This window comes from Buteo buteo, chromosome 4 (assembly GCF_964188355.1).
Source record: "Buteo buteo chromosome 4, bButBut1.hap1.1, whole genome shotgun sequence".
Lineage (NCBI taxonomy): Eukaryota > Metazoa > Chordata > Aves > Accipitriformes > Accipitridae > Buteo > Buteo buteo.
The window spans coordinates 4,706,959-4,726,658 of NC_134174.1; the positions used below are offsets into that span (position 1 = coordinate 4,706,959).

The 19,700-nt window shown below is 44.0% G+C and overlaps 1 protein-coding gene across 1 annotated transcript in view; it reads right to left on the bottom strand.

Annotated features, from left to right (window-relative positions):
* Positions 1–19,700, bottom strand: part of SFMBT2 (Scm like with four mbt domains 2) — a 117,359-nt gene that overhangs the window by 60,687 nt on the left and 36,972 nt on the right. The window contains exons 5-6 of the mRNA XM_075024618.1: positions 3,878–3,966; positions 485–731 (exon numbers count right to left, since the gene is read on the bottom strand). Of these exons, the coding sequence (XP_074880719.1) occupies positions 485–731; positions 3,878–3,966 (336 nt within the window). The remainder of the gene's footprint in view (positions 1–484; positions 732–3,877; positions 3,967–19,700) is intronic.

Consider the following 19,700-nt stretch of genomic DNA (forward strand, 5'->3'; position numbering starts at 1 on the left):
AACGGGCAAGGGGTCCTTGGTTGAGGGGAAAGCAAATGGAGCCTAGTATATGCTGAGAGGTATCACCTAGGACTTGATTTGAACAGCAGAAGACTGGGTCCCATTGGGGCCTCCACCAGGATGCACACACTATGGCCAGGGAGAGCTGGCCACTGAAACGCCAATGAAAAGGGCTGGGCAAGCAGGCACATCCGTGGACTATTCCCATCATTCTGCTTCTTGGCGGAAAACTGCACAAAACTGCTTTTATTAGACACCGCTTCCTTCCAGCAGTGAAGCTAAACTGAATTTATTAAATAAATTTAATACAGTTTACCTGACCCACTCTGAACCCAAATTAGATGGCTCTCACATACCATCTGTGTTACATCTAGAAACTCCTGTCAAAGCAATGTGAATGCTGGAAAAGAAATGGGTTGCACGAGTATTTCAAAACATCAGTAAATGCTACAAAGGGAGACAGTATTTTTCGGAGGCTCTTTACCTGCAGGTGGGTCCATTCTGTATTTATTCTCTTGACACCAACCGACTGGTCGAAGTCTGCAATCCAAGTAAAACAACCACTGGTCATAGGATTCAGTCTCCTCCAATCCCACATAGCGAAGGCGTAATCTTCCTCCAACATTTTCAACCACACTAACTATCCAGTACTGAAAGGGATTCTGGGAATCCTGCAGCTCTATTAAGGAATCAACTGTAATGAGGTCTACAGGGTTTTTTCCTCGCAGAGGCTGTTTGAATAGAAGCAAAACTCCTTATTTTAAACTTTATTTGAAGACTTCTCAAGGCAACAGATGACAGCAGAAGATTATTTTTGTTTTTCACACCATCATCCAAGCGATCAGCAAACAGTCTGTTCTTCTTCTATTTTACCCAATGTCTTCCAAGTGCAAATTCAGAAGTAAAACAGAAAACAACAGTTGTGCTAATTTCTCAACCGACATCATCAACAACAACAAAAAAGAATAATAAAAGGTGGAACAGCTCATAAGTCACATCCACTTAGGATGCTCCTGAACAACTCAAAGCCCAGTTATAATGGAGGATTTCAAACCAAATTCTCATTGACTGCAGCTGGTAAGAACCAATCACAGGACTGGACACTGGCATTTGCCTAAAAGGCGACTACTTTGGGCATGACCCTGAAATTGCCCTCTGTGCACTGATCTTTCCCACCAAAGGCTTCATCTCATTCCTACTGTCATGTAGAGCAAATTATTCCCCACAGCCATGGTTGCGAGAGTCGATGGTGGTTACTCCGAAGCCCAAAGCCAACAGCAGGTTCCCACCAGCTTAAGCAGTCTTGGGATCAAAGCCCAAGGCACACAGGATTTGTCAAGTCAAGCCACCATGCCCAAAAAATCCCAGTGACTGAGGTTATTTGCTTACAGATAGTATTTTCTGTGATCCCAGTTTTGCAACCATTAAACATGTGCTTAACTTTACACCTGCAAAGCTGCCATCCGCAGGCATTAAAAAACCATGAGATGTTTTGCAGAATGACACCTTTGGGGCTCAGTGTTTTTGTTTCGTGATTGTGAGCACCTCTTTGTTGTCGAGCTTTTCTCCACTAACATAACAGTTAGATTTCTTCTTTTTTATTAAATGCAAGTTCCAATTCTTATGCAGTTTCTCAATTCCAGGGCTTTAAGAGCAGCACTAAAAAACACCCCAAGAGTTGGGAGCATTGGTCCCCGAAGGAGATGCTAAGCACAGGCATAATATATTAAAAACAAGGACTTTTCTGTTTTCCTGTGTGTTTGTCCCACTTCTACTTAATTAAAAAATATAAACTTTTCACAGTATTTTTAAAATATTAATTCTGTAAATCAGAGTTAGCCCAGGATGGTTCTTTGTAGGGGTAGCTAGAAAAAACAGAGAAGAAAGCTTTATTTTTAAAAAAAGTTCCCTTTTCTATTGAATTTTGAAAATATTCAAAATTTTGAAATGCAACCAATTTTCACTACATCTCTCTCAATCGAAAAATACAGGCAACAGAATGAGAATTTGGTAAAAAATGTAATTAAAATTAACTAAGATCTTATCACATGCACAGTTTTAACCAGCTCTATGATTAATAGATATTTCCCAGAACAATATATTTGCCATTATAACTCACTCCTCTATAGTGTAAGCTACAAGCACCTGTATAATCTCTTCAAACATTATTTCATAGCAAAATGCAGTGTCAGAATTTAATAATATAGTAGAAATCTACTTTAATGGGTTTTTTCCTCTCATACAACTGCTTCATTGCAACAAAACGTTCCTTAATATGAAACGATGGTGTAATGATTTAACTTATTATAATAAATCCCTGGCTGTATAAAAGCGAATATTGCTTCTCTGATTTGTGTGCTAAATTTTAAGCCAATGGGTTGTCACCTACTCCTGAGAACTGAATGGCTAAGATTAATAATTGGCTTGCATGAAATATTAACATTTACCATAATGCAAGAACTCTTTATATGCATAGCTAGCATGTTAAAAAAAAAAAAAAAGTATCACTACATATCGATTTAACAGTACAACAACAATCTGCAGCACTCACGAACAGCAAATCTGTCGACAGGGGGTTACATACATTGCACGACACAGACAGCACTAAGCACATATACTGCATAAAACACCAGAAAAGGGTCAGAAACTCTTTCAAGCCAATGCACTGCTTTCTCTCTCTGCGTTTCTGCCTGGGGCTGCCTCTTTTCTCTGCCTGCGGACAGGGAACGGGGAGGTTCGCGACGGCGCTGGCGGACACCAGGGATGGGTGTTGGACACCACCAGGTTTTGGCATGTGCCACCTGGGAGCGGTCCAGGGACGGGGACGCAGCAGACCTGAGGACGTGCGTTATTTTGGGTGTGCGAGGGCTGTTTGGCTAACAGATTGGGGAAAAAAAAATAAATCCCTGATGGTACGCTATTAATTCTCTCTGCCAGGCAGCTCGTACCGCACTGGCATGTGGAATAAAGGATGCGGCTGGGGCAGGTGGGAGTGACCAGGGACAAAACGATCAAAAACGGTGCCTGGATGCACACTTGCTTCCAAAAAGCCAACACAAGTGCTAACACAAAGGTAAATCATCTTTACGCCCTCACTCTCAGCCTAAATACAGAGGGGCAGAGAGCATTATCTCCTGCAGGATGGGCTGTTTCCTCTCCAAATGCCCACCCAAGTCCCGATGAAGAAGGTGCCCTGCTCCCATGGTTTCAAGGTGAATCTGCGGGATTTTTGCCCAAGATCTCAAGGCACGCTGAGGCTGCCCCAGGTGCAAGTCACCCTCTGAATATGCTGCGCAGACTGGGCTCTTGGCCATATGGGTGCATCTAAAAAACCAGCCCCTTCTTCTCTCCTGACTATGGACAATCAAGGCCACCTCACCCAACTTCCCTACTAAACCTGACTGCTGTGTTTAGGTGGAGGGAACGTCCCGGGGCGGGTTATTTCCATATACACATAAACAGATAGTGCTTCCCATCAACCTGCTAAACCCCCTCTCCAACGTGCATCCTGGCTTGAAAGCTCAGGTCACCAGTTTGCTGAATCTAATGGGGCACTGAAGGGCTGTGTCCTCCTTCCTACAGACTCCCTCCATGCTCTCCTTCACCATCCAGCCTTTTCTTTATTTTTGTTTTTTTTTTTGAGTATCCAACTTTCTAAGCACCACCCTCCGGCTAAAAGGCAAAGCAACTACCCATCGCTGGGTCAGAGCAGAGTCAAGGCAACGCTGCCACCGACTTTTGGCCAGCGCTGGATCAGACTCCGTTGCCGGCACACAGACGCTGCAAGCACACAACCCTACACATCGGGAGGGCAAACACCGCTGCAGCATGCACACCGCGACACCGTATCAGATAGAAACTGCAATCTAATACATACGCCTTCCAGTAAATTTGCAGGTGCAGTCCGGGCGCCGGTCAAATCGTGTATGAGAAACTCTGTCCAGTCCATGTATTTCTCTTTGATTGCTGGGGAGGGTGAGGAAAGAAAAGAAATGCTTAGCACAGCAGACTGCAATGGACTCGCCACATGTATTTTAAGAGACATCTCAGGGTTTACCAGCTCTAAAGTCTGCGGTCGAGACCAGGAGAAAAGCTGGTTTCTTGCCCAGATCCTTGGGGAACCCATGCTCATGGTGACATCCCAGCACGAGGGAAGGGGTTGCTCCACTGTAGTCACCAATAATGACTTACAACAGCGTGGTTTATCATCTCCATCGCTCCCATTCAAGACTGGCCAATGCCTGTGTAACCGCTCGTTTCCTGCTCACCACGTAGGCTGAGATATGATTTATAAAGTCTCTTTGTGTGTTCGCTAATGACCTCGGAGAAAAAAAGCTGTGCAAACTCTCAGTTCCTCGACAGGACAACAGAAACTCCAGGTGCTTTCCCCTTGCAAAGCAGAAAAATCAACCCTGAGAACATTGTACGTCAGCTGCCAAGTCAACACACTTGCAAGAAGAAAGACTTAAAGAATCTATCAGGAACTTCTATTTCATTTTAGAAAAAAATCTGATAATTTCTGAGCTAAACACTGTAAGCCTATGTTACTTTAGGATCTGCATCCACAGAGCTGCATAAGATTTGAACTGAAATATATAAAAGTTGCCTCTGGGATTCAAATTCTGGTTCAATCCCTGTTGAAATCAAAGTTGGGCACAAAAAGGCAATTCAGCCAATCTCAGCTTCAGAGATACAGATGCATTGTGCATTTGCAATTGGACACCCAGAAACCAGACTTTAATTCCACCTGCCTGCAAATGGGAATTCAATTACATCAGAAACATTTTTCTCTCCCAAAAATTCTTACTTATGCGTGAGATAACCAACAGTGATACAGTTATGCTGCTAACATAGCAACACCCTTAGAAGGGAAAAATCGCAAGCATTTGAAAATTAGAACGTTTCCTCTGAACAAAAAACTGGATACATGGCTTAAGGACCATTACCCCACAGGGGAGCCCAGGAAGGTCTGTAATTAACCAGCGTAGGTCCAGAATAATTAAATGATAGCAGCCCTCACGGTTTGCTCAAAGGAAGCGGGGTCTTTTGCTCCACACTTTAAGGAAACACCACATTAGTCAACCAAGAGCAATCTGGTCTGAAACACTTTGTGCTTCCACACACATCGGGGTGGGATTTCTAAATGTTTTAAAAGCTCAGTGACTTCTCAGTCCTTCCCAGAGATGGGCATCAGCTGCCGCACGGCCCTGACAACGCAGAACCTGAGGTTTTGGACCTCTGAGAAGGGGCAATCTCAGTGGTTAAAGCAGGAGGACCACAGACTGGAAATGCAAACAGCGTTGTGGGCACAAATATTGCCCCTGTTACCTCCAGACCAGGAGGCCAAACCTGAGCTTTCTCAAAACGCATCCTCAAGCCATCCGCTGCCAAACACTGAATTAAAAGAAATGCAAAGACGGAGCGTTGTGTTTGCCCAAGGACAGTTAGACAACATTGCCACAAAACCTGGCACAACATGCTCGTGGTTGGGCTTCCATCCAGCATGGGTGCTTGGCAAACTTGGACTCTGGCCCATACTCAATTTATATCCGAAATATCTTATGCAACACATACAGTTGGCCACGGACAAAGACAGAAGCCATGCCCAGCAGACCTTACATCAGACCTCATCTCTGAGTTGTGCTCCTTTTCCCCAAAAGCCAGTTCTCCCAACGTCACTTGACCTATACATTCAGTTTATAGATCTAAATTACTTTGAAAGTGCATTTAAATGTATTTAAAATTAGCAAACCTTAAAGTGCTGGACTTGAGCCTCTATAAAATAATACTTGAACTTGCCTGGAACTGTTCTAAGTCTTTTGCAGCACTGATTTTGCATGATTTCCAGGAGATTTATGACCTTTACATTATTTAAGATGAAGGAATAGCCTGAGAAGGAATGGTTTATACAGGGTACTTTCTCTCTCAACATTCCTGTTGCGTACACCTCATCAGTTCCTGTCCACCTACGTTAGGATAAAGAAAACAAGCTTAATGTTGGCATCAGTGAGAAGATAGTAATTGCTGTAATGAATGAGAGTGGAGTCCCTCTGGTTCAGACTTCTGCCTCTCTCTGCGAACAGCACTGGGTGCACCCGAGAAAGGTGCAAGTTGAACTTCATTTTGGCTTATACCCACAAAGTTGTCAGACAAATTTTGAATGCCAGAGCTTCATTACTAAGGAATGACAAATGTGATAAAAAGAACACGGTTCGAACTTTCAAAGCTGGCAGGAGGTGGAGGGAGGAATAGGATTTTCGAAGTTGACAACAGATTTCGGGGGCCTCCATTTCCAGATGCCCAATTCGAGATGCCTTAACGGTGCCCGATTCACAGATCTTGCTGTCTGTCAGTCAGTCCCCCTTTTAATGCCTCTCAAACAAACAAACAAACAAAAAAAAAAAACCCTTGTCCTTTTTAAAAGACTCACACCTCACAACTTTTTGACACCTAAATAAGATGGTGTCCCTCTCCACATTCAAATCTGGATTACAGGCTTCCAAAGTCCAAAAGTGCCAAGGTGACCTTCGTTTTCAGACTAAACAGACTCAGCTGAAAAAATGAGCTACTCCCATTTTCTGAGTGGTTTCAGAGCCATCCTCCCCAAACAAATCTAGTATCTGGTGTTTTGCTTTATTTTATGTTTCTTTTGTGGTGTAGATAAAGGGACTCTGGAAACCTCTGGGAGAGAACAGATCGCACTGGAAGTTTTAGGAACATGGATTTGCACTTTTTTCTGTGCCTGTAGACCACAACTGGGCTTCTCAGTAGTACAGTTCAAGTTATTACAACGCAAATATTAATTTTTAGTAGTAATGAAGTGAATCTGAATCATCACGATACCTGCAAAAGCCTTCCGAGGACCAAGCAAAATGTTAAACAAGAATATTCAAACAAAGGCAAATCCGCTGGGTAAATGAGAATAGCTGGCAGTGTAATGCATGGGTGCCCAACCTGAGCATCCATCTCAGAAAATGCTGGTGCTTCTCTGGTGTATCAGAGCCAGCACCTGTGAATTGAAGCACTGATTTTCAATTGGTAATTCACTTTTTCACTCGTTAGCGACAGAAAAAGACCCAACTGAACCTCTCCTACTGCAGACAGGCTGGAAGAACTCTGCTTTTAGAGCCCATCTGCAGCTGGCTGACCAACCGGTGGGATGGGAAGGTGGACAGGACAAAGGATCCTGTTTCACAGGGACCTAAGCTCCACCAGTATTGCTACTTTCAAAAGAATTTTTCCTTCCTTAAATAACTTCAGTGAGTCAGGAGTGGTCCATGGGGCTCAGATATCCATATTTTCTCTACCTTTCAATGTATCCATCTTCCCAGAAGACCTCTGTGAACCTCCTCCACCCAGAACCTGAACGCACCTCCAGAATCTCAGCTAACATCTATGCTACCACAGAAGGCAGGGGAAACACACACACGAGAAATAAAGCAAAAGAAATCTCATCAATCCTTTCAAAGGGAACCATGTCATGCAGGGAGGTAGGTCCTACAAAAGAGAAAAGCCACAGGGGACAAAATGTGTCCTTCAAACCTCCAAATGCAAATACTCTGACGAGCCCCCTCCAACCACAAAGTGTGATGGGCACAAGCAGTAATTTACAAGCGCATGATTAATGTCACCCTAATTCATGCCACACTAGCCCTTACTGAGCTACATAGACTCAAAAGATGGTAAGAAATCTTCTTAGTAAGAAAGTCCCTGGTACTTCTGTCTGTGTGGCAGAGGGGGAAACGTCCCTCTCTCTTCGTAATCCAGGGAGCTGGCAAAACTGGCAAGAAGACTTTTACCAATGCATAAAATCCTCTCCAAACAGGGGTAAGTACTGAGGTCTATCTGTCCCTTTGCACACCCACCCTTCCCTCACCACGCACAGCTCGCCTGTGAAGATGGGAAGGGGACTGTCACCCATACCACAACGGAGCTCCAAATACACCCAATGACAAGAAAACGTTTGAGATATTCTAGTTACTTTGAGGCTACTTTGCAAATTATATCCTAAGCAGTGATTGCTTGCTTGACCAAGACAGCGATAACATAATCACACGATTGGTCCTGTCGAGCATGAGGCTTTGATGCTCTGCTAGGACAGAGCTTGACCAAGAATCCCAATGTTACTGTGAGCAACACACTCATCTTAGAGCCAGTCCCATAGTCCTGCACAGGGTCTGCTGTGCACAGAAGTGACCGATATGAGATTGTGCAACAGTCTGAGACCCTGGGAGCCAACAGCCATCGTATTTATCATAGTGAGAGTAAATGATTCAAGAGAAGCAGAGACATGGTAGCAGAAAAAAAGACTCAGTTTAGTGATCCCACTGATGCGAAGGCCACAGCGTGAGCTGAACTGAATGATTAAACACTAGATAATCCAGAAAGGAGACAGGTATTAGCAACACTCTCACCGTGGAAAAAGCATCGGTCAGAGCTTGCACCAGATTAGACACAGTACAGCCCAAACACAAGGCACGCATCGCACGAAGCGATGCTCCTAAAACACCAATGCTCTCGTGACTGCTTTTCTTTCCAGGTTTAGCAGGCAACACCACAGCCCTGTTTGGAGCTGCAGCCTGTGTACGCAGATGTGCCTGTTTCCTTTGGATCGGGTCCAGTTCATCTTGGAGCCGGCATGGGTGGCTGTTTTCACACCTCCGCAGCTCCAAGGCCAAAGGCTTTAAAGCATCTTCCTGCCATAAAAATGCCACCGAACCACCTGCCTTAGAGTAAAGCAGCCCAAAACAGAGGCCAGATCTGCACGTTGCTGGGCCAAGGTGTATCCGTAGCAGAGCCAATAGCTCTGCTCCCGATTGCACTCATGCAGGACTAACTGCACAGAGAGGAAAATCTATCTGGATCTAGATCACTACAGAAAGACCCGAGAAAGATCCCACATTTCTCTCCCCAGTTCCTGAGGAGCAGTTGTAGCGATGCACCAATTCCCAGACTCGGCACTGGGCTGGGCTGGTTGAAGCTGAGCCCAGGCTTTGCCTCCTCCTAACAGACCTCCACGAAATTATCCGCACCTGCAAAATTAAAAACCAAGTATCCCTGCTCCGCTGCAGTCTTTGCAGCGCACTACCTTTGTGTCTCCCGCAGGAAAATGTAAAGCCCTCCTGCCTCCTTCAATGAAAAATATTCATTTCAGAGAGCAGCTTCTAGTTTGGCAGATATTATAGCAGATTCTTAAATTAGAAATAAAAAGGATCCTCCCACATTAAGCGTCTATTTCCACAGAAATCACGGTACAGGTTATAAAACTGAGCTCCCCTTCCACAGGGCTGAACTCCATCAAAAAATGGATCACGCTCAATATCCCTCAAATAATAATAATTCTTCCCACTTCTTTCTCTACTTGACTCGCCCTGCCCCCAACCTCTCTGACTCCCATTCCTCCCTCCCCTTTCAACTCCCTACCATTTTCTCACTTTTACTCATTTGTCTCAATTTTTTCCCAAGCAAACGACTCCGGGTTGGGGCCGGACCCAACTTCTCCAAACCCGGGCACCGTGGCAGCAGCTGAGGACCAGGGGCTGCTGCAACCAGGTCAGTGGTTGAAGAGCGAAGTACCATCAGCATCGCTCACCACGCACCAGGTTTCCACCATCAGCTGCTCAAAACCAGCCCTTTCCCCTTGCACCGTGCGTGCTGACCACGAAAGCCATGCAAGCAGCGGTCAGAAAAAAGCCGAAGAACTGCATGCCCTGCATCACCGCATCCCCTGTAATCCCACTAACCGCACGCCGGAGACTGGGACAGCAGCTTTATTCCCAGTGCACAACCAGCTGCCCTCGCAGTCCTGCAGATCTCTGTGCCCTGCCTCAGCCACAGCGTGTAATGGGTTCGGATTTATCTGCCTCTCTAGAGAAAGACGAGATTAAAAGAACATTTACAGTCCCGTGAAAGCACTGAGTCACAGGTGCTCTGTTCAATGAATATGAGATACTATTGTGGCATTACCAGCTCTTGGGATTTTATCTAGTTGTGCTGGTTTTGGCTGGGATCGAGTTGATTTTCTCCATAGTAGCTGGTATGGGGGTGTTTGGGATTTTTGCTGGAAACGGTTTTGATAAGAGAGGGATGTTTTGGTTACTGCTGAGCAGTGCTCACCCATAGCCAAGGGCTGCTTCTCACCCCACCAGAGAGAAGGGGGCGGGGGGGGGGCAGAAGAATTTGGGAGGAGACACAGCCAGGACAGCTGATCCCAGCTGACCCAAGGGATATTCCAGACCATGGGACATCATGCTCAGCATATAGAGCTGGGGGAAGAAGAAGGAAGGGGGGACATTCGGAGTGATGGTGTTTGTCTTCCCAAGTCACCATTAGGCGTGATGGAGCCCTGCTGTCCTGAACACCTGCCTGCCCGTGGGAAGCAGGGAATGAATTTCTTGTTTTGCTTTGCTTGCACATGTGGCTTTTGCTTTCCCTATTAAACTGTCTTTACCTCAACCCACGAGTTTTCTCACTTTTACTCTTCCAGTTCTCTCCCCCATCCCACCGTGGGGGGAGCGAGCGAGCGGCTGCGTGGGTTGAGTTGCCGGCTGGGGTTTAACCACGACACTAGTCTCCTAGTAGTTGCTGGTTTTCTTAAAGCCATTGCTCCCAGGGTCATGGGTTTATATGGAAACCCTCATTTTCTCTTTGTTTTTGTAACAACAGTACACTGCAAAGCACAGGAGAAACTGAAATCTGAACAACTGAGAAGACAATGGAAAGAACATACACTTTTTCTTTTTTTTGGCCTTTTATGTGTTTTTTTCCCCCAAACCACTCCCTCAACTGAGAAGAGCAAGACTCAGGAATTTGAGCTGCCACATTCAGTAAAAGAAAAGAATTGTAGCAGAAAGACGTTAAGTGTTACAGCACCTAAATAAGCTACTCCTCAGGAATGCCTTTACATACACCACAGACACCCTCGCCCTTCCCAGACACAAGGGAAGGTATAAGAAGCATAAACAGAGGTAGAGTGCGCCAGGACCATGCTTCCAGCCACCAGACTCCACCGACAAGTAGTGTGCCATTACTTCAAACTAATGCACGATAATATAAATTAATACATAATGCATGATTGCATACCTACACCCATCTACCCACCTACCACTTGAGCATGTTGAGTACAAGCTGGCAGGCTTGAGGACAACCTAACGCTAGGTCATCTGAGGGGATCTGAGCTGCTGCCACCAGTAACGGGGCCCAGGACAAGCATAACATCAAATTATGTTCATTTTTGTCCTTTCAAAAAAAAAAAAAAAATCATTAGAAAGAATGTTTTTCATGTTGCTTTTTTTTTTTTTAATAACCCTGGATCACCAGCAACCTGTCGACACCTTGACTGGAGAATCCCCACTGGACCCCATCAACCTCTAAACAACAGCGTTTCAATTTTCTCATATGTGAAGTGAGGAACAGCATCTTAAACAGCTTTATAAAATGGTTTCAAAATCTTTGGGATAAATCTGCTAAGTGACAACACTCTCATTGCGGCAACTACTCTCATTATTAAAAATAGAACTCCTTCCTAGGATTGGAATGAACAAAAACAGTTAACAAAGAGGAATTATAGCCGGGCAGGACTTGGGCAATTCTTGTCACTCCATTATGAAATAAACTAAAACATCAGGTCCTCATAAAAAACCCAATTTTTTAAACAAGTAATTCAAGATGTTCAAAAGTTTATATATGGATATTATACATATATATTTAAGATATGCAGGTTTTGGAAAGGTAAATACCATATTGCACAAATATAGAAACCTTGTAATATTGATATTTTAAAGCTGTCACACATTTGATGCAATATTTATATGTTATAAAAGTCTTAACATTTAAATGTTATAACTATGTTAGAAAGGTCTAAATGATAGAGTCAATATGAGATGTCTTTATATCGAAATAACATAGAATGCTTAAACAATTTGTTTAGACTTCACCCATCAAAACAATTTGTCAAAACTGACATGTTCTCACAAAATATTTCCATTTTGATAAAACAGCATTTTGACAGAAAACGGTGGGATCCAAACATTTTCCTTCGGCTTGCTGAACTATATACGTCCTTGTGAACCAGACTGGATGTGAAAATAGGACGGGGGGGTGAGCGCCGTCCCTGCGCCTGTGCTGCGGCTCAGGCTGTGCCTACGCTGCTTCTGAACCCTCCCCAAGTCCTTCAGGGCAGGGAACATCCTCTGCTGCACACCCTACAAAGCCAGATCCCTCACAGGGAATTTCCAAAAATCAAATAAATAAAAAAATAAATTAAAAAAAAAAAAAGGTATTTAGTGATTTAATGGCATTTTCTATAAAAACGACCGTTTGTTTTGGATTCTTTTGTGGGCTCCCTGGAAAAAGCCAAATGGGGCTGGAGACGTTTTCAAACAACTTTCTTACTTAAAACTTCAAACAATCTTCTGTTCTCACACCAGCAGAGTTCTGTGGTTTGATTCGTATCACAAAATAATGAAAATGCAGTCCAAAAAAGAAAAACAAAAAAGTGCATCAAAAGCTGTTGATCTGATTTCCTAATGATGCAGGCATAAATATCAAGAGATAACAACTTCAGAGCTCAGGCATCACCTTCTATACACCTGTCTTAAATATGGAAGGCCTTCAAAGAAAATATTATATATAGGGGATTTTCATGGAAACCAGAAGTTATAAGCAACTGTCTATCAAAGAATACATGTGCTCCAAATACATTCCTGGAGTCAGCAGTACATTGTGGTCCCATTCACATGAATTTACAACAGGCTAACAAAGAGATGTTAGAAGTGTGATATCTGTAGGACAACGACTAGCTCTTGTACGCTGTTAGAAGATGCTGCTTTAAGCTATCGACTGATCTATATCAATCTGTATCGATTGATCTTGAGCTCTTATAACTGTTGATTATCTAATAAATTTTCACAAATAAAACTGAAAATGTGTAAAAATCAAATTAATGTTATTTGTTTAGCCCACATGAGCTGCTTCATCTAACAAGAATATTCTGCATCACTTTTTAATTGTCTTCAAAAAACTTGGTGCACTCTGTTTTATCAGGCTAGCCAAACACCATGACCCCATTTCTAAGGGAAGACTACCCGTGCTGCACTTTTTATGGTCTTGACCCACGAAAGGGCCAAGACACAGACTTCAATCCTTGCATACCCAGTTCTGCATGCAAGAGCACCCCCCGCTTAGAAAAAGGGAAGTAAAAATGAAGAAAGGCATGAACACATGCTTTAGGTTCTCACCTGAAGAATTCCCTTAGCTTTTTCTACGCCATTACACTGAATTTCAGTATAATACAACCGTTATCCTTCCTGCTGCCATTCAAGGTTTCCAGAAATGATCCACTTAGGTTCTCGCGGTCAAAACGAGCAAGTTCTCGTGCAGCAAAATTTCTCAGTGTCCACAGGAGACTTTACATCCTAACATCCTTTGAGTCCTTCACAGACATTCACACTATTCCCCTCAGGTTTCCCTAGTCCTTAATTAACTGTTATCTTTTTAACAATAAAAAAAAGGCAGCCGGTGGTTTGGGAGTTGCTTTTCATTTCTTGAAGCTCGCCCTGGCCTGTGCTACATCTCCAGTCCAGAACCACGGGTGGATGAAGGAAAGGATGTCGATGTGGGATGCTGGGGGAGAAAAGCATCAGCGTGTGCAGGGAGGGCCAGTGAATGCTATTACACTAAAGTTATTTTTTTGAACGATGCAAGATCTTGCAGCAATCCTCTCCAACTCACTCAGCTCAGGAAGCCTACCAAGAAATACCTGGCAGGAGGGTCACCACCAGCAACTGCTGAGGCACTTCCATGCCGGAGGTCCAGCTACCTTCACCCCAAACACAACATGACGGAAACAATAACGTTCACCCCAAACGCTCTTCCCGAGAGCCTGCTGCTATGGCTTTCTGCTTACGAGTTAAACTGCCCAAGATCAGAAAAGAAATTTGACTAATAAATCCCTACAGCACGGTGACCCGCGTGCCATTAACCCGCAGCAGCCTGCCTTGATTGACTGAGTACAACGGCCTCGGGTACCCATCCTGCATGCAAGCGGCAGTAAATGATCTTCTCATAAGTACTGTGATTAATTACTTCCCTTCAGTTAAAGTCAATACTCTACTTGCGCTGGATTATTTAAATAATAAAAAAAGGGATAAAAAGGAGAGGTGTGCTGATAATGGGAAGCGGCTCTGCTCTATCTTCATGGCATTATCTATCAATTGCAATCAGATTATGTAGATAAAGAACAGCGGCAAATTTATCAGCTCTATTTGCACTTGTCACATCCCTTCGCTGTAAGAAGACTTCACGCAAGCGGCACCACCCAGCTGGGGACCACCGAGGCGCAGCACGGCTCTGCCTTGGGAGTACGGGAACGGGGCAGGAGGGAGAGCGAGAGCCAGGGGGGAGACGGCGAGAGGCGAGGGGAACTCGTCTCTTCCCACCCTCGGCCCTGCAGGGATCCAACCCATCCCTTCACCTGGTCCCTCAGCATAACAGAAAGTCACCCGCGGCCACCCAGCCTCAACGGGGTGGTGTTCAAGGATGAAGCATTCAACTTTTTAGAGCATCTACCATGCATAATCCTATTTATTTATTTATTAAAGTGTTGGGGTTTTTTTTACATTAATTTCACCTGGAACACAATTCTGCAACCTCGTCATCCAGACCAGGTACCAAACAACAGAAACATTCCCATTACACCACTACCAATTGGGAAGAGCAGCTGCCTGGCGACTTCGGAACACAAGAGATCCTCCAGACACAAACGTTTTTACTTGGGTCAGTTATCTGTTCTCTTGTATCTGCAGGCATGAACAAAGGCTGATTATTCCATTATTGCTATTGCATCCAACATGGTAAAAAAAGACCGATTTTATTCTCGGTTACCTATGCAATAAATTAGGAGGAAACCTGTTGCATAACTACAAAGGTCATGGTGTTTCAGTCAGAGCAAGTACTTTTATTTCTCCAAAATTTCTTACCTAAACAGAGACTGTACGCTCTCTACACGCAGCAATAACATTGCTCTCTGCCCAATTCAGTTCTAGGTACAAGGTAACTAAATTTCATTGTTATCAACAACCGTATTAGAAATTAAGGAGGAATGGCTCACTTAAATGGTCTCAGATGTGTACACACACAGATAGAGTTCCTGGAAGGTATTTCTGAAAGCCAGGCAATGCCCAGCGTTTGAAAGCTCTGAACAAACCATATAGCCATAGGGGTTCCTCCATCATTAGTATCGATGTCCATTAGGGCGATGGCTCACTGTGAAAATGAGCATCCAAACTCCACGGCTCTCACCACTTAACCCCAAGCCTCCACGTACGTTCCTTGATTATTTTTTCCTCCAGTTGCATTAAGCGCCACGCTCAGCGCGCAGAAGAGATGTATCATGTGCAACGAGAGCTCAAACTCCCAATCTTCAGACCCAGGAGTCTTAATGAACGCCTCGTCAAATCAGCAGTTCAGGAGCATTCAGGGAGGGGGGAACCTCGTATTTTGATTGTAATTTGTAAATCCATTTTTATCCCATAGAGATAAAAAAATTAAAAAAAAAAAAAAAAAAAAAAAATTGTAAGAGCTCCGTTTTCCAGGCAAAATCAGCACCTTAACCAAAGTGCATACATAGAAGCAGCCCAGGTCACAGACCTCAAAGTGTGACTGCAGGAGATGGGTTATGTGTGTGCCTATAGGAGACGCAGGTACATACACCAGATTCCCTGCACAAACCTGCACCTAACAGGCAGGCAGCTGTTTGCTTCCAAGACATAGCCCCTCTGGGTGAAAACCAAGGCAGCATTTTGTCACCTTTGCAGGCGCAGAGATTTGCTGTTGCAGGTAGACAGAGATGCACAGACACTTTGTAAAACCCCGATTTAAAAGTTTCAAAAGCCATCGGGGAGGACGTATGCATGCTGCTTGCCCATCATCACCCTGGTAAAACCTACATATAGCACTTCAGATGCTCCCTGTGTACTAGTTCCAGAAGAGAAATGCAGAAAGAGGAAAAAGGGACATCTACAATGCAAAATGCAGTAATTCCTGGATAAATCCCCATCCAAGCTAGCATTCATAACCATAGCCAGAACTATTGCAATACAGCCATCAGCTTGGTTCATACCCTGAATTAGCATCTCCGACCACTGCTGGGCACACGCTGGACCACACCAATAGTTGTTATGAATTAGTATGGGGGTCTTTCACATAATACTGAATTGCACCAGATCTCTCCGATGCTACAAAGCGGAGCTAGCAGGGGAAAGGAGGTCTGGAGGTTACCTGATCCTGATCGGAACGCCAAACGCTCTCCCCTTGGCTTGCCTTTCCCAATGGACGCGAGAGGCACTTTTACGCCCTGTCTCTCTGGGATCTCACAGGCCAGCCCCAAATGGATTTTGCAGCATAACAGCATCTAAAAGTTATGGGCCATTCGGTAAGGGGATGTCACTGCAGTATAAATATTGTGCCCAAGGCTCTGACCTCACGCCCCCAAACTCTATCCAATTATCTCACATACTAAGTGCCTTTTCTCACTTCTAAATCCTGCGGTCGCTTTCTGAAGGCTATTCAGACAGCTCTCTAAAATGCAACAAATTTACAGCAGCACAATGCTCTTACATAAAGCTTAAAGCAGTTCACCGCACAATTACCTTTTTTCCCTGCAAACAGTCTAAAGCAAATATCCACTATGAACAAAAGCACCAAAACACAGAAGACAGAGAGAGAGACCTGATGTCCAAGAAATCCATTCTGGGTTTGGGGTTTTTTTCATTTTCTACAGAACGATGAGAATTAGTGGGGATGATGTTTGCAGTTTATTATATGCACTGTATTGTTCAATACACTACAGAAGAATAATTAAGACAACTCTTTCTTAGCTCTGGTGGGAAACACCAATTAAAAATTAAAAAAAAGGATGGAAGTTTTGGTTAATGCTTAAAGTTTTTTTTCCTATTATCAAATTCACTGGATATGCACGAGACCCAGAGAATAGCCAAAAGGACATTTTTTACTTTTTCTGCCTTTAGACAGACAAAAGTCTAGATTCACCTCACCCTGCACAACGTATCTAAGATTTAAGCATCTAGTCTCACGTTATTTGAGATTATTAGGTGTTATGACTACAGACAGGTGAAACATGTCCCTGGCTGTACGGCCACTGACTGGCAGTCCCAAACCGTGCCATCTTTTGAAGACACAAGCAGTGATTTGAAAGAAAAATCAATCCATTACTAGTTTCAGCCTGGACCCCCAAAACGCGGCCAAAGACGCATCTTGGAGACGAGAGGCAGAGGGATATTTTGGGAGAAAACCCTGGCAGGACTCAGGGGGGTGGCTGGTGCCACGGTGCTCGAGTTGGTGAGGAACGGCGCTGCGAGGTACAAACAGCAAAGCAGGACGCGCTAGGTCTAATTTAAGGATCTGCCCATGGTTCTCCCCAGATTTCACTGCTCACGCCTGGAGCATGGGACAATACTGGAAATCTGACAATCCCCATGACCCAAGAGTGAGGCAGCACGCTTCCAAATTATCATGGGAATAGCCAACAAGCCTCGTTCGCCATGACTTCACCTTCTGACACCCCACAAAGCAGAAGCACGTACTTAAAAAAAAAAAACCAAACCAACAAACAAAACAACAAAAAAACCCCAAAACTCATTTCACACTTTGCAGTGTGTTTTGTAATTAATCAGAATTGTATTGCCAGGTTCTAATGACTGAATCCCATTTAATCACTTTGGAGGCTCTCAGCTGTGTGATGTAAGCACCACAAATCAGAACCTAGAGGGCCTTATGAACATTCATCATGCATCCTTCCCCAAATTAATGGTACAGTCTAAGCACAGCCAGGCCCCATGAGGTGCTTAACATCCTATGCACAAGATGTAAATTCATAATCATCATCACAACACCGTCAAAGAAATACTCCATCAAGGCTCATTTGGTGCTTGCTAAACATGTGTTTTCTTCACTTGAAACTAGAAAAGGGCTTGAACTATAAATCCCAGGATCAAAAACATCCCCCAAACTTTGAAGAGTTTAGATCTGAATTGGAGATCAACATGGAACATTATGCAAGGCATCATCTGAAATGAGAATAACAACGTGTTACAGGACTTGAAAAGCCAGCAGCTTTTCCACAGTGCTCCAAACCTTCTTTGAATTCTGAAACATTAGCTACTCCATCACTCTGGGACATGTTGACTGGAGATGATGATGCTCTGATGAACCCAAATGCCTTCACTGCTAAATCGAAGGCTCCCAAATCTTAGCGCAGAGCTGGTTGGTGAGCTCTTAATCTCATCTTCATCACACAATGTTTCCTCCAAGTTTTTTTGGCTTGTTCCTAAATAAATTTTGTAGATGTTCTACAGGAAAGAGACCTTCCATAGGGAGCCACCTGCTGATGTCCAGACTGACAAGATCAAGGATGACTGCAGAATAGCTCAAAGCAAAGCAAGACGTAGCTTCAGTCGTCAAATGCTCAGGGTGTAGATGCTTCACGCGGGCAGAGACTCCTCAGTGACCTTCCCAGCGTTGCTTAGCATGGGAGAATTACAGGAGTTACTCTCTGTAGGTTCTATACTCATCATGGCCAGAGCCTCTTCAGTAAAACTTGTACAATATATAGCAGGATGGTTTCGCGAGTTTGGCAAAGTTTTCCCTGGATGCATCTTCTAGATTAACTCCAGCACTTTAGGAAGCAGCTGCATTTTTACACCACGACCTGAAAATGCTGACCTTCCCCTCATTTCTTCATCCATTCCCAACAGTGACAGTGTGGGAAAAAGCTTTTTTTGCTACAAATGCAGGAGGTGGATGCTCTGCCTCACAACACAAAATAAACCATCAATCAGGAAAGGTTTCAGCACATCCTTAAGCTTATTTGCTTGTTGGGTTTTTTTCCCCCTTTTGTGACCAAAATCAAATAGAAATGAGATCACACACACAGACATAGAAACAAATCATTTGGGAATTAAGAGGAAAAGCTTTCCAATATCATGCAAAAGGGCCAGAATTGACCCAGAATTTGGAATCTGGGTTAGAGAAATTGATTTTTAATTGTCATCAGGAAAATGCTTTAGAGGAGCATCATTTAAATCTCTGCACTGTGTAACTGCTACCTCCACGGGTTCCAGGAGCATATGGTCTGCTCCACAAAGCAAACCCCTTCCATGGTGACTGGGAGCCCACATTATCATGTGTAATGAGGGAAAAATCAAGTGCAAGTCACAGCTGGCTCGGGATCATGCTGGCGCTTGCATCTGCCACTAGCAGCTTCCCGAGTTCACTATATGCATGCTCCTCACGAGCAAAATCTGAGGTGCCCCTAGGTGCATCCGAAGGAACACTCCGCTGAAGACATTACACTAGACACGCTGGCTTGTCCTTGGCCTAAAAGAGCACAGAAAATCCTCTGTTGGCTCAGCTCTAATAGAAATAATTTAATCTTCAACCCGATCAAAAAAGGTCCACTGAAGAAATATGTACGTCAACTTTGGCACGCTCTGGATCAAGTCCTTTGTGCTATTTACCCTTCCCACACTAGTGCACAGAAAAGTCACCTCTTTCTCTGATATAAAAACCCAAAACTGTGCCTAACAGAATATGAATGGTAGGGGGTTTTTAATTCTCCACAGATGTCTCCAGTGGCAATTATTTAAGACTGTTGATGTTTTATGTATTATATCACCACATTA